Here is a 15,325-nt window from a genome sequence, read left to right as displayed (position 1 = left end):
ACTTACATGCAATAAATTTTGATCCTTTTTGAGACGAATTTGTGTTAAAGTGCCAGCTAGTAAGTCGTCGCAATTATGATTGATGCCCGCCGAGACTTCAATGAATTTGGCGCCAAAAGTGCAGGCGACGCATTTGCCATCTGCGAATTGTAATAGAAAGCGGAAAGTGAAATAAAATTAAAGAGAAAAGCAATAAGTGAGTACACAGGCATTTGTATCAACATTGTTAGAGGCATCATAAAAAAAAAGAACAAATTGAAAAACTTTGCTTTACACGCATTCTCCCAAAGCGAAATCTCTTTCGCTATTCCCTTGCCTATCTACTTTCGTTTTCCATTTTGACATTCCTTGCACTACTGCAGTTATTTCGATAAGACGGTATGCCAGAAGTTTGTCATGTTCAACAGATTTTTGTAGTAGTTTTATGTAGTTGGCAGTCAAACTTTGTGATTCAATGTGAACTTGAGTGGTAGAGGTAAGTGCCATTAAAGCAAATAAATCTATGTATGGGTGGTCCAAAGCAATTTTGCTTTCTAAAAATTTTTTATAGCAAAGTTTTGCTTTAAATTTGCTTTTGCATGTTTGGTTTCTTAGAAATTCTTTTTAGAAAACTTACTTAAAAAGCGCAAGGAAAGCTTCAATAGCAAAGTGCTTTAGTGCCAGACTTGTATTAGAGAATACAAATTTCTCATCACATCAGCGATTCTTAAAGCCTCACTTGATTTCGTAAGCTTTTGCTTTGATTAAACACTCAACTCAAATGTACCGTTACGGCGCAAGTCTTCTAATTAACGCGCTTTCAAGTGCGCGTAAAGCCAACCAATTAGCCTAACCCTTACCCATATACATGTACTTATATATATATATATTTTTGCAACGCTTCAAAGTATGCTACTGTGCAATGGAAAGCTTATTGAAGCACGCAACGAATTACCGTTAATTTGCGAAAATTTCACAACGCGTGGAAAATTATTGCTAATACTTAAAGAGCGCGTTTCTTTTTTTCAAAAATACTTTTGTAGCTGAGGAAGCAGTTATAAATTATAATATGAATATTTTTTGTGCTATATTTAATTGGAAAATTTTTATTAAAATTTCAAAAACCTTTAAATTTATTCCCGAAAACAATAAGCTAAGAGTTTCGAGTTACTAAATGTTACCATTTAAGTCACGCTTTTTTCCCATAAAACCTTTATTCATTAAATTCTTAAAGCTTTGTTTGCTCTGCGTTCTCTAGTGCAATTGCATTCTGCATACAACTTTTCGACTTTCATTTTCGCTTACCTTGTGAGGAAACCGCACGAGAACGTGCCAAATCAATTTTATTTGCCACCAAAATGATCGGACGTGTGCGTATCAAATCCATATCCTGCAGTCGTGAAAGTATATGTTTGGCGCGTGTGAATGACTCCTTGTCAATGCAAGAGTAGATGACGAGAAAAGCATCAGCCTTTTCCAATTCATCCTGAAATAGAGTTAGATATAAATAAATACATTGAAGTCGATATGCATATATAGATATATATTAGGGTGAACTGAAAAAAAATTTTTTGTTTTGCTTAGCCTGAGGGTAAAATTTGTAGATTATAAAAAAGGGAACATTTTGGAAAAAAAAATAAATTTCGAGTTAAAATTTTTTAAGGACAAAAAAATTTTTTTTTGGTTAAAACTCTTCACATTTCTATAAAAACTACCGAATTTGACGGGTTTTGACTTAAAATTTATTTTAACGCTTAAGGACAGCATGTTGTCGTTTAAGACTTTTTTTAAAACTCCAATAATGACCACAAAAATTTTTTTTAAGTTGATAATTGGCCAGAAAGATAGCTCTCCACAACTTTTAAAACACTAATCAAAATTTTTTTACGAAATAAAAATGTTAACTCAAACATTTACTTTAAAAGTGCCGCGTCTAGATGTTAAAAAAAAATATTTTTTCCATAAATTTCCTTTTTTTTATAATCTACAAATTTTATACTCAGGCTAAGCAAAAAAAATAATTTTTTTTTCGCTCCACCCTAATATATATATCATGAGCATGTTAGCACTTCTTGAGCGATATACATATAAGACAACTGCATATTCAATACACACAAGTTAGAAGTAAACTTAAAATTTTCAGCAATTTTAAAAAATAATTGCCTAATAGAATAGTATCCAGTATTTTTGGAGCGCCATTCTCTAGATTGTTCTACAGTTACAAAACATTAATTAAAATATGTTGAGTCAATCCATAAGTGATGTAGAGATCCAGTTATCTCTCTGATGCCAACGCGACGATCTTCAGCACTATTTCTTCAACACTCTCGTTGTTATTTTTAACTAACAGGAAGAGAGGTGGATGAACAACTCGCATGCGGCAAGTTTCGATGACTTACCGATCATTGTGTCACCCAGATACTTGTGTTTATGAAAACGTAGACTCTTCAAAATACTTATGCAACATTTTTAATGATTTCTTTGCCGGGAGTCCATTGGAAACACAAAATTTCAAGCAAACCTTTTGTACATTGTTTTTATGGTAAAAATTGACAGAAAAACCCTTCGCGTCGTAATCAAACAGCTGCCAAACATCAACAGACCAGATAAAATAAAAGCTTCACGCGAACATAAAAAAGGTCGCACATGTCCAGGAAAATAAAGTTTTATATATTCGGTGTACGCGTGCGTCATTAAATAGACCAAATCGTGTCAAATTTGGTTAAATTTTGAAACGTTGCCTACATCCAGGTGCAAATTGTTTATTCTATCAAAGACATGCACCTTTCTTAGCATTTTCGAGTATGTAGGTATAATCTTCAATACTTATATTAAATTGACTTATAAAGATCAGAAATTTCAATATCTTCCTGAATATTACTATTCCAATTTCGATTAAGTATCATGGTGAGGCGCGTGAGAGGATTTGAATAAAATATTCTTTTAAGGCATTGACACTCATCTTTTTTAGAACACACTCTGTTTATATTAAGAAAATAGCCCTGCAAATTTTTAAAGTCATGTTCGACCTAAAAGTTTTGGAAGGTATAAAAAATTTACTCCCAAAAAAAGTAAAGAAGTGAACGAATGCGTAAAAAATGCGCCTTTTTGAAGTTGGAAACAAAAAATATGGCATGGCATTCGTAATTTATGACCAAGTGAACCTTGAATGGCAAAAACGCAACGCATTTCCAACGTTGCCAGCTGTACGCGGCTTATTTGTAGGCGTACGCAGACCTTTTGTCATGCCCTTCCAAAATTGTATAATAAATATTTATTTCTGTGTATTTGTGTGTGTGCTGCTTAAATTTTCAACTCACGTTTGCTTTTGTTGAAAAATATAAAATATTGCTTTATTTTGCTAACGTCTAACATTTGACTGCCCCTCCGCGGCAACGTGTTGCAAGCTGCGTTGCTAAAATGCTAACGAATCGTACCTCTGTGCTGTTCTGTGTTTTCACATTTCGCTGCCTATTTCGCTGAACATCTTTATTTTCCGATTGTGACATTGTCGAAATTTGTTCTTTGTCATTGTTTTGCATTTTCTGCAGCGTCACTGCACTTATTGTCAATATATATCAAAAATATTTCTGCTTACGTCACTTTTCGTCTGTTTCGTCGCCTCTGCGGTTGATCTATGATTATATAGAAGTATACAGCATAGTCTCCTACGTCGTATTTTCACAATTGGCATTGGTCCAACGCGGTCGCACTCAACTTTCCGTCTGCATTATTAATGCCCCCATTGGCCGATCAGAGGTAAATGTGATTTGCAGTTTCAGCGCAATCAATTTGATGTGTCTGCGGCCATGTCTGAGGCAAATAACGGTATAAGTACGACGATATATCGTCTGCCTTCTGGGGTTATATTCAATTGATTTCTGTTTGCTGTGATTTTCGCTTTTTCCCCATTTGAGCAATGGTTTGAGTAATCTGAAGTGCTTTTATGTGGAATTGTTTGCTATTAATGTGATTTTATTGATGCCATTTTGGTATTTAATGCATTTCAAATTGATAAACGCGTTATTTATTGCATAATTAGAAATTTTATAAAATTCATACAATTTTCTCGATAAATATTTTTTTTGGATATTATTGTTGTTGTAATAATTTTGCAGTATCTGCTAGAAAATTCTGAAAATTCAAATATTTGAAGCGACACTTCAGTTTTTAACCGCATGAAAATTCAGGTGCGTTCGAGTTACGTGGAACACGTTGGAACTTTGAATACCTTCTATTATTTGGAACGTTTTAGGTGTCTTAATTCGCTAGAGCTCATAAATTAATGCGTCTAATTGTAGGTAACATTTTTACGTAAAATTTTTTTACGCCAAGCGCCCAAGTTTGCCACGAACTTTGCATCATCTAGAAGGAAATGTCGGAGGCCCTATTAAATATATATACTTGTATACATAAATGATCAGCATGATGAGCTGCGCCGATTTAGCCTTGTCCGTCTGTCTATCTTTCTATATATTGTCTGTATATACGCAGACTAGACTGGACATTTGATATATTGATGTGAAATTTTGCACACATACTTTTCTCTTCAAGAATTTGCTCATTTGTGGGATTCGCCGTCAACGTATAGAAATTTTTTTATTTGATCTTAAATAGATCTTGAAAAGAGAGAAAAATTCAAATAGAAAAGAAGAATCTTATTTGTCACTAACTATAAGTTTGACCACAAATAAATAAACGTTTCTGAAGTATTTTGAGCCTCATTTTATTCATTTGGTATTGTTATTCTATAAATTATGTTTTCGAGCCTCCGATTAACTGACGGATATAATTGTCAGAAGTTTACCTGGATATTTAATTGTGCCTTAGGTTTTAAATCGGTCGGAAAGTGATGCTCTGTATATAGAGAGGCTTTGAGCTATAATAAGTTACGTATACCAACGGATCAAATTTGACCCGGACTTGTCTATTTAAACTGCGCGTGCACCGAATCAACAAAAAATATTTTCCTAGATTGATAAAACCCTTTTTTATGCTATGTTATGAAGATATGAAGATCAATATGTCAATAAGTGTGTATTTGACAGCCGTTTGTTTATGACGCGAAGAGTTTATATGGCGATTTTTACCATGAAAAAAATTTAACAACAAGTTTGCTAGAAATTTGTGTTTCCAATAAAATTACGGCTATGGATTTGTTGAAAATGCTGCAGAACTGTTTTTGGGAGTCCCTTTTATCGCAAAAAAAATCATTGAATAGCAGAGAGCATACAGGGAAGGTGGTGAAGTCAGAGGATCTCTGCATCACTTATGGATCGACTCAATATATTTTAGTTAATGTTTTGGGTATGAAGCGTATCAATGCTAGACTCGTACCAAAAGATCTGAATCTTTTGCAAAACGACATCGAGTAGAGGTCGATTTATAAAAGATTTGTATTAATATATGTAAATACTTGTATGTAGTTTTTTTTTCTCAGTCCGGTTCATTTTGGATCAGATAGTATAGTAAAACTTTATCTTAGAGCATAATTTTAAGAGTTCGACTGTTCTAAAATACATATAATATGATAGGGAGTTTTCGAAACAGCTAAAGAGATTGCGTGATTTACCACGCAGCCAATAAAATGCTCCTCGCTTGTGATGGTGCTGTTTTATTTTTAACTTTTAGAATTCAACAGTATTTGGAGCATCCGTAGCCGAAAACTTTGTTCCATACCCTTCTTTTGAGTGTAGAGTTTTGAGATCTCGAGATTCAGTGTTTATATAGGTACAATCTATAGGCAAATAAGTAGATTCAAAATTGTATGTAATCAAAATAAAATATGTGATAGTCTCAAAACTTATTTATCATACCTCGTAACATATTTATTCATGGTGTGTATATAACAAAGGTACTCATTTTGCACTGATAACTGACAGTAAATGTGCAAGCGATACTCAACTCATAAGCTTCGCATATAACTGGACACACAAGTATGATAAACCACGTCTGCTAACAGTACAAAGCGTCAAAACTTATGCTCCCCGCAACTCCCATCAAATGCATTCACCGTCAGTTTCCAAACGCATTTTGCCAAATATTTGCGACCACCAAATCGCTGCAGGCTTTGCTACTTTGTCTCGCTGGTTTAACAATATGCGCAGATGTATGCACTTTGACACACACACACACACACACATACATTTGCTAATCCTCGACTGTCAAAGTTGATGTGTGTTGTTTGTGCTTTGGTGGCCCTTGTTGTTTTTGTTGTCGCTTGTTGTTTGCCTTGGCTTTTGTGATTAGCATATGTGCTTTTGTATGCCCTCAAGTGAAAAGCGAGTGGACACATTGCGATAAACGGTAAACGGAAATTTGGTTTGAAGGACCAACAATTTTGACAGGTGTGCCATTTTTGGGGTACAAGTGCAAAATCATTTGAAAATGATAAACTGGCAAAATCGTTCAACAGATTGCTTGTAGTTGTGCATTTCATATCTGTGTGAGATTTCTTTCATTTTTCAATGTGGTTTCAGATATGGATTGCCCGTAGTTGTTGTGGAAGATTAATTTGATAGAGACAAATTATGCATATTTTGAACTTTCTGTAACGAATTGTAGAGCAAATGAAGTCTGAATGCTTAAATGGTGACGCACTTTTCTCGTTTTGCAAAATTAAAAAGGTTTCTGGTCAATTTCAAAAGGCAAATGAATTATTCAACACGCTACAAGTTGAAGTTTTCAACGGAAAAGTACTTGCATTTCCAGCTGAACAATAGTACCACTATTTTTAAAATATTCAGACTAATAGAACCTAACTGAAAAGTTTGTCGACATACTCGTTTATAATATGACTGGCTTTTGTATAATTTTTCGTGAGAGCTTGACTTTAATGGTGACAGTACAATAAGAAATAATTCATTTGAGAATCCCAGGGTACCTCTAAAACCTTGGAGCCCTCAATCAACCTCTGTTTTAGACTCGTTGCTTATTTGAAAGTGATACTATTGGAATATTTTCTTTTGTTTTCGACATCTGCTCTGATAGCCATGTGACTACTAAAGTTGTTCATGGAAGCGAGATCTATCAGCGATTTTTGGAAGTAGCTGTCGATCAAATTTGAATGAGAGCTTTTTAAAAACAATACATCTGTGAAGAAACAAGTATGAACTTGTTTTTGCTTTCAGGGGTGGTCAAGGTTACTTCTGACTTTTGGGTGGTAATGAGGAATAGATCAATTTCATAACCTTATGTAACTATAAGAAAATATTTTCGCAGTTTTACCTGCATATCTTAGGGAACTCGGTTGCATTACTATTTAACTGACAGCCATTGTTGCCAAGAGCTCTTAGTTGAAGGCTGTAGCAGAATATATAAGTAAAATATAAGGGTTTTACCGCCTTGTGAATTAAAAAAAAATCGAATTTTTTCCATAAAATATATATAAAATGTACATATATTTGAAAATATTCTCCGAAAATTGGAGTTTGGGGGGTATGTGTGTATTTTTAAAAATCTATTAATGTAATCACTTTCGAAAACTTAAAACTCGTTTTGCTTGAACGAAATCTTCACAAGACCTTCTTTTGTATAGGTAATGATTGAAGGAATAATTTGTTTGCTATTAATTTGGATTTAAATAATAATAAAAAGTACATACAAAGACTTAAATATCACTTTTTATGGCAGCTATATCTGATATCGGCGGTCCAGAGTAGTGAGCAGTTTCTTGGAAAATAGGAACATGTGAGACTTTGTTTACACTTTAAGAGGTCAATTATCCTTTTATTTCCATTTTATGCGATCAGTGACCCCTTTGTTTACATTATGAGGTCAGCAACTTATTTCTTTACATTTTTCAGAGGTCAGTGACTCCTTTGTTTAAATTTTATGAAGTTATTGGTTGGTTTACATTTAGCTAAGTCCACAACCTTTATTTACGTTTAGCCAATTCAACAACTTTTGTTTACATTATGAGGTCAATGATCCTTCTGTTTACATTTTACCGAGGTCAATGACACCTTTTTTTACATTTATTGGTTAGTTTTCGTGACAGTTATTTGCTATACTGGTCCGATCTAAACAATTTTTTCGAAGACTAATTTATGGCAAGTTTCTTAAATATATCTCACTAAATACAAATGCACTTGGTTTTGGTGGGTCATTTTGTATGACAGCTATATGCTATTGTGGTCCGATATCGGCGGTTCCGACAAATAAGGAGAAAGGCATGTGTTCAAAATTTCGGATCGATATCTCAAAATTGAGGGACTAGTTTGCATAAACAAATAGACAAATATGACTAAATCGACTCATCTCATAACGCTGATCATTAAGATATATATTTTATAACGTCTCTAACGTGTTACGTAGACTAATTTCACATATTTTCGGCATAGAACTATAGCATATCCGCTATTATACCTTCAGTTAAGTTTAAGTTATGACAATTTATAAGTTTTCGATTATTGGCGAACTCCATATAATGCCAAGGAACATGTGTACGATGTTTCATTAAGATATCTTAAGTTTGACTCAATTTATAGCTTGCAACATGTTGCAAAAATATAGAATGTTCCTCACCCCCAGACACATTTTTTACAGAGATTCTCCTGGAGATCGACTACGGGGTGAAGGGAATGCAAAATGTTTTAAAATGAATCGCCGATTATTAAACAAGTTACATTTAATTGTGCAAAGGTGACTTTTTTAATAATTTATTAAATATAATGCCTCTTCAAAAAAAAAAAAAAAAAAAAAAAAGTCAACAAGAAAGGAGGCGTTTTGTCTGACTTGCAAATGTATATAACCCTTTAAATGAATTCCCTTTAAGAAAATAATATTATGGTTGCACCAGGTTCCTCCAGGTGTTTATTTTATATACACACTCTCTTATTGCTCACCCTCAATTGTGTCCACCTTCTCATTGCAGTCGCTTTCCAATCACTGTCGAATTCATCGAATCGCAATCAATTAGCGTCAATTCAGCAAAACACTGAACTCATTCGACAGTCAAATGAAAAGCAATCAAGCATCTGCTTGTTCTTGCAGTTTCTGCACCATTTCTTTATACAAGCGCTTTCATCGCTCATATTACACTCAATTAGCTTCTTACAATGGCATCCTGCGCCATTACACTCACCTTGTTATCCTGTTGGCCCGTGGAGAAGTTCAATTCCGATTCGATGCCATTTAGAATTATTGAAATATTCTGCTCCGCAACGTCGCATTCTGCAAAGTGAAAATAAAAGAAAAATTTTGTATTAAAAAATTAGGCAAATTACTAAACAAAAGAAAACAGAGGAGATAATTTTGTTAGACCAAAAAAAAAAAAAAAACCAAAACGCTATGAAGTGCAAAGTTGGCAAAAGGTGTAAATAAGTCGAATGACCGTGAAAGTAGTGATTGATATGCGCTGATTTGATTGCATAGCCAGAAGTAATGTTATATTTACTGCAACACATACAACAACAATAACAAGCAAAAACAGCTGTACGATGTGAAATAAATGAGTAATGTGCCTGAAAATTAGTTGCTCAGACGGACACCCTTCTTTTGCAGTATATGCTATATATACTTCTATGTACATATGTATGTCTTGGCAGCAGCATGCCAATTTGTACGCATGAATCCTGCGGTTGAGTAATTGATAAATTGATTGCTGTGGTAGGTAATTTGCATGAAAATAAAAGCAGATGCATTTTATATGCCATATATACTTGTATTAGTATAAAAGTATGTGTAGGTGAATATATGTGTGTTTGTAAGTGCATGACAGTCAATCTATGAAGTTGCAAAAGAGGAGTTCGTCCATAAACCACTGCAACATATGTGTGGTCAACGCGTCACTGCCTCAGCAAGAAAAAAAAAAATCCACACACACACACACATGCATACCCATCCACATACGCCCCATATTATATTGTATGAAAATCAAATATGCTTAACAGCGGTGCGTTGATAATGCAATGACCACAACCAGCGGCAGTCAGCCACACCCGGGCGTATGAGTGACAATTTAATCAAATTATTTTTCATTGCCAGCATTCGGACGCGCCTACATATATATATATATGTGTGTGTGTGTGACACATTTGTGATTCAATTTCCAGTTGCAGTGAGAATATCCTCTGCACACTGTGTGCGGCAATTATGTGCGGCGTGCATTATGCGGCTTGTAGGTGGGGTGTTTAAGCGGCATTAGCTGTCGCAGCTGTTCACCATTTCATAACGTTATATACGATACATTCACTAATATGCGGTTGCGTCAGGTGTTAATTGAAATTATTTTTGATTTATATTGGCTCACGAATTCGCAGCCACAAAACGGTATTGCGTGTGGTATTAGCATTTAGTGCAATAAAAATTTTGTTTAGTTTTAATAAAATCCAGCTGGAATGAAATTTCAATTGCGGTTTATGTATTTTTGTTCTTGTTGTTTACTTATTAAATATTGTGAAAAAATGCTTATATAATACTATTTCGAAGATTATTGATATTTTAAGCTATAAGTTTACTCTACCTCCTTTTTCCTATTCCCAAAACTGAAGAAACCAATGAAATAAAGCAGTTTGCCACAATTGATGAGATCAAGTCTCAGAATCGAAGAAATAGCTGATGGCTATATTAGAGGATTTGAAAAAGCATTGGTTGTATTATATCCGAAGGGGATTACTTTGAGGGGGACAAAATATATATTGATGAATAATTAAGTACTTTTCAAAAAAATTCAAAATTCACCTTTTCCTTTGAACACACCCGCCGTATGTAGCTGTTACACAAACTGATGGATCAAAATCAAGTTCTTGTATGGAAAATTTTTTTTATTTGACAAGATATCTACACAAAATTTTGAAAGTGTTATTGTGAAAGGCAATGCTACGATCTCCAAATATATCGTGTAGGTGGGCCCCCCCTAGCATATAGCTACTGACAAAAGTATTTTATATGACAAGCTATCTTCACAAAATTTAGCATACAAAATTGTTCAGGTCGGGTCATTGTAGCATATAGCTACGATACAAACTGATCGATCCGAATTGAGCAAAAACGCTTACATACATTTTTATGCTATAAGAATTGCACCTGTCAAGGGTATTACAGTGTGGGCTCAGTCGAAGTTGTCGCTTTTTCATATTGTTACTTGTATTAGACTCAGTAGATATTCTTTCTACCATTTAAAGAACTTTTAAGCGCTTACTTATTTTTTGTCAACGAAGTTGTCCTATATACCCTTATCAGGCTTTATTATCTGAGATTTTTGAAACCACTAAAACTCTTTATTTTTTAAACTATTTACTTAAATCCAATATAAATTTCTTAATTTACATTATTTTTTTTAATCAGCTTGCACTCACCTGGTCCATCGTATGCATTAATGCAGTCGGACGTCCGAAATTGCTGGATCAACGCCTGTTTGCCAACACCAGACGCGCCGAGCATTTCTACGCGAAACACCTCGACAGGCTGTTGTTGTTGCGGCTCATCCTGTGCACCCGTGTAATCGCCATTAATGCCACCACCAACACTGCCGCCAATGCCACCACCGCCACCCAGGCGCGGGTGTATGGGGCTCACCGGTGCCAAACTGTTGCTGCGCGAACGTCGACGCCGAAACGAATCGCCGCGGTTGATGACACCTTTATTTGTATTTGTATGGAATATGAAAGTAAGAAGAGAAGTGGAAAGTCAAGTTATAGCTTGGGTTTAAAAAGTTTGATGCAAATTATGTTCAAGTCCATATATGCCGAATTTTTAAGGTGAGTGTTTCATTCAATTGGTTTTCTATATGGTTTCACAAATTAAGTTAATGTTTTTTTTTATCGTTGCATCCGTCGAAATATGCCCCCCAAGGTATTAGAAATAGGAAATTGTGTTAAAAATATATTAATTTCTCTCCCACCATAGCGTAAGAGCAACATTTTCTCAACATTTTCTTAACTTTTGGCATTTCTGTTACATTTTTGCATTTTTTGACAAGATATTTTCATTAAATTTGACAAATAATATTGCTTAAGGCAACGCTACAATCTCCGAAAAAATGGTTCAGATCGGACTACTATAGCATATAGCTGCCATACAAACAGATCGATCAAAATCAAAATAAAGAGCTTTTTATACGATTTTAAGTTATAAGAAATGAACATGTGAAGGGTCTTATAGCTTCGGTACAGTCGGTGTTAAAGCTCTTTCTTGTTTTTGTATAAAATTAACTTTAGTGAAAGTCTGTTATAACTGAAATATATCCTACTGTTTATACTTTGAGTTCGCTTTGTTTCACTAAAACCGTTATATAATTTTAAGGTCCCTAATAACAATTTTTTATTGCATAAATAATTTGAAAATGACTGGCTTTTCCGAAAACAAAAAGTTGCTTCATAAAAATATTATTCTCCATCCACCATGGCGTATGAGTAACATTTGATTTGGTATAGTAATACCCTTTCATTGTTTTTATTGTAGTTTTGTTTTGTTTAGTTGTTGTTTGTTAGATTAAATTATGTATTAAAACAATGTTTCACCGAAAACGAAAATTTGTTTTAAAAAAACTGAAACTTTCTCTATCAAAATTCTTATTTCGCCATTCGCCATGCCGTATGAGTAACATGTTCAAACCCAACGCGTACATTATTAACCAACAGCAAAAACAGCCGCAAATTTCGGCATTTCTGTGAAATTAAATGATTTACGAAAATAATTTGTGCCACAAAGCTCTGCCAAATATTAAAAATGCCTGGCATTCGGTTCCGAAGGATTTATGCCAAAAACCAACTAAGCCTTGCGATGTGTCCTTGAACTCCACAAATAATTCATATTTTTAACTATTGATTTTTTATGACGCGAGACAAAAGCTTGTAAAACCCCCAATCTTTATTGTTGTTGTAAAACATGCTGTGTGTTTTTTTGGTGAACTCAAGTGCGAATGCAAACAAAACAAGCGAAAATATGAAATCCTTAGTTCGCATGGAAGGATCGAAAAAACGCAAAAATCGCAATAAAAAAAAATTGTTGCATGGTCAGCTTTTAATTTGTATAAAAGCCGCTTCTAAAGAGAAAAGAACCATAAGCAGCTCAAAAGCATGTGAATGCATAATTTGTATCGTTATTGGTGGCATTTGCGTGCTCGCATATACATACTTGTATGCAGATCTTTGCGCACCAAAAGCGTTTGCTTGTTTACATTTTTCTGGTGTAAATACTTTTACTTGCGCCATTATTTAATTTTTTTTGTGAAATTGGAACTTTAAAAAATTTGCTTAAATATTTATTTTTTTAAGGTCTTATATATTATAGAAACAATGTCATAAAAGAGGAAGGAATTACTAAGATATGAGACGTCCAATCCAAAGTTAACTGTGCAGATCGCAGTAAGTCATAGGAGTACTCTATACGAGAACTTGTGGACGGTGTGAACTAATGGCATACATGCAAATTTCTCAGCTCATTCTGTTAAGAAATCTCACATTGCGATCAATATATGCTCGGGTATATTAATGGAAGGGACGAATTTTATTATATCCTGTTGAGATACCTTTGGATTTATGAATTGATGCTCGATTTATATTATGTACGTTGTCTCAGAATATTCCAGTAATTTGTGAGCTATGAGAATTCAGCAATAATTCCCAAGGTTTTACGTCCATAGCTAAAATTTGGAACATATACATATATTTGTTGATTTACCAATTTTACTGCTGAACTCTTAATTTTTTCTGTTTTTTAGTGAAATATAGTCAAAATGTCGTTAATCATGTGTCCGAAGTGCTTATAATTTGGGGGTAAAAATGCTGCGATCAGAGAATGATATGTTAGGCTGATACTCGTGTTGCCACGAATAAACCCACTTGGAAAGCTAGTGACATGTGTCCGTTGTCATGCCTAGAACTCAATGTATGTAGTATGGATCAAAAAGACCATCGCATATCGACAATACGTCCTGAGCCTGTCACAAATTTACTGATAAATTTAATATCAATTCCAGCTAGTTTGCCTGGTTCGTAGAAGGCATGACAACCCAGATGCTGCAACCTTAGTCTGGCGAAAACTTAAAAATGTCTGGTGTTTTCCATCTCATCTTTTTTTATGGGTGTTTCCCATAATTACGACAAGATGAACCTTGCTAGGAGCAAGTAATTTAACAGACCTCTTACGTTCCACTTTGATCAAAAAAGATTTCGCAACCGAACATGTGCCATTTGCTGACTAACATTTGCTAAGCTCGCGTAAGGTTCATAGATCCACCGCCAGAATTCAAGAGGACAAGAGAACACCGGCTATTTACCAAACTGTTGGTTTTTAAATATCGGCGCCCTCTCTTGCAAGCTCATCGGCCTTACAGTTTCCAGCGATTCCGCTATCATCCGGCACCTAACCAAGTCTAATATGAAAGTAGCTTGATGCCGCTGTCAATGATTCATACACTTCTACATAAGTTTTTAGTGTATTATCAACGAGCTCAACGCCTGTATTGCGACTCAGCTATTTCCTGAAAGTAGCTGCACATCGGAGAAGTACATCTGTTGCTACCCTTATAGCAGCCATTTTTGCTAAAAAAGGCATTAAAGTGATGTGGCAGTCTGAAGCCAAAGTTCATTGAGAGTTATCGACGACAGACTTTTTCTTGAACCTCGAACCATCTGTGAAAAATTTCACTCCACCTTTCCAGCGGTCAATGAAATCCGTTCGTTGGACACGTTCAAGCTGTTTAGCTAGTGTGGTTATACAGACCGCTTTCCAATAGACAAATATACCGTAAAACAACATTCAATGCTTCTCAATCGCTCCTTAATAGCAATATAAGGCAACCTCTTCAATCTCTCCTCAGTTTTGGGGCTCCATGACAGCTTTCTATCAAGGATGTGGCCCAAGACGTTAATTTTTCGATAGGCGTTCGAGAACCCTAAAACTAGAAGAAATTTACATATATGATATCCCGTTTAAGTTATAAATATCTAGCATTTTCCAACGTTGCTACCATATATAATTTGCATTGCATACTGAATCTAACTATCAAACACATCTGTCAATATCAAGATTATCCTAAAATAGAGCAAATATTACCGCTTTCTTATATAACATTGAAAATATTATTTTTTGTTTTATTTAAAACAATCAAGAACCATCTCTGCTCTTAATGCAAAATAAATGTGAAGAAAAAATCACAAGATCAGCGAATTATTCAAATAAAGTTTGCAAACATTCGCAGAAAACTAATAAATTTCGAAAATTGAAATTTGTTAAGAATTAAAGGCACAAATAAAAATAAAACTGCAATTCTGTGCGCATAAATAAATCAAGATGTTCATGCCTTGCGGCTAATAAATAAGAGTTCGCATAAATAAGTGCCATAAAAATTTGGCGAAATAAGCAAGTAGAAATAAAAACGCCAAAAATATTGTACACA

The 15,325-nt window shown here is 34.5% G+C and overlaps 1 protein-coding gene across 6 annotated transcripts in view; it reads right to left on the bottom strand.

Annotated features, from left to right (window-relative positions):
• Positions 1 to 15,325, bottom strand: part of Rgk3 (Rad, Gem/Kir family member 3) — a 121,794-nt gene that overhangs the window by 9,999 nt on the left and 96,470 nt on the right. For all 6 annotated transcript variants that reach the window (XR_011395838.1, XM_070107700.1, XM_070107701.1 and 3 more), the window contains 4 exons: positions 11,280 to 11,561; positions 9,065 to 9,153; positions 1,285 to 1,465; positions 7 to 140 (listed from right to left, as the gene is read on the bottom strand). Coding sequence is in view for 5 of the 6 variants with exons in the window: in XM_070107700.1 (XP_069963801.1) it covers positions 7 to 140; positions 1,285 to 1,465; positions 9,065 to 9,153; positions 11,280 to 11,561 (686 nt within the window). In the remaining variant the exon portion in view is untranslated. The remainder of the gene's footprint in view (positions 1 to 6; positions 141 to 1,284; positions 1,466 to 9,064; positions 9,154 to 11,279; positions 11,562 to 15,325) is intronic.

The sequence above is a fragment of the Bactrocera oleae genome, chromosome 4 (assembly GCF_042242935.1).
Source record: "Bactrocera oleae isolate idBacOlea1 chromosome 4, idBacOlea1, whole genome shotgun sequence".
Taxonomy (NCBI): Eukaryota; Metazoa; Arthropoda; class Insecta; order Diptera; family Tephritidae; genus Bactrocera; species Bactrocera oleae.
This window is presented reverse-complemented; position numbering and strand designations above follow the sequence as displayed.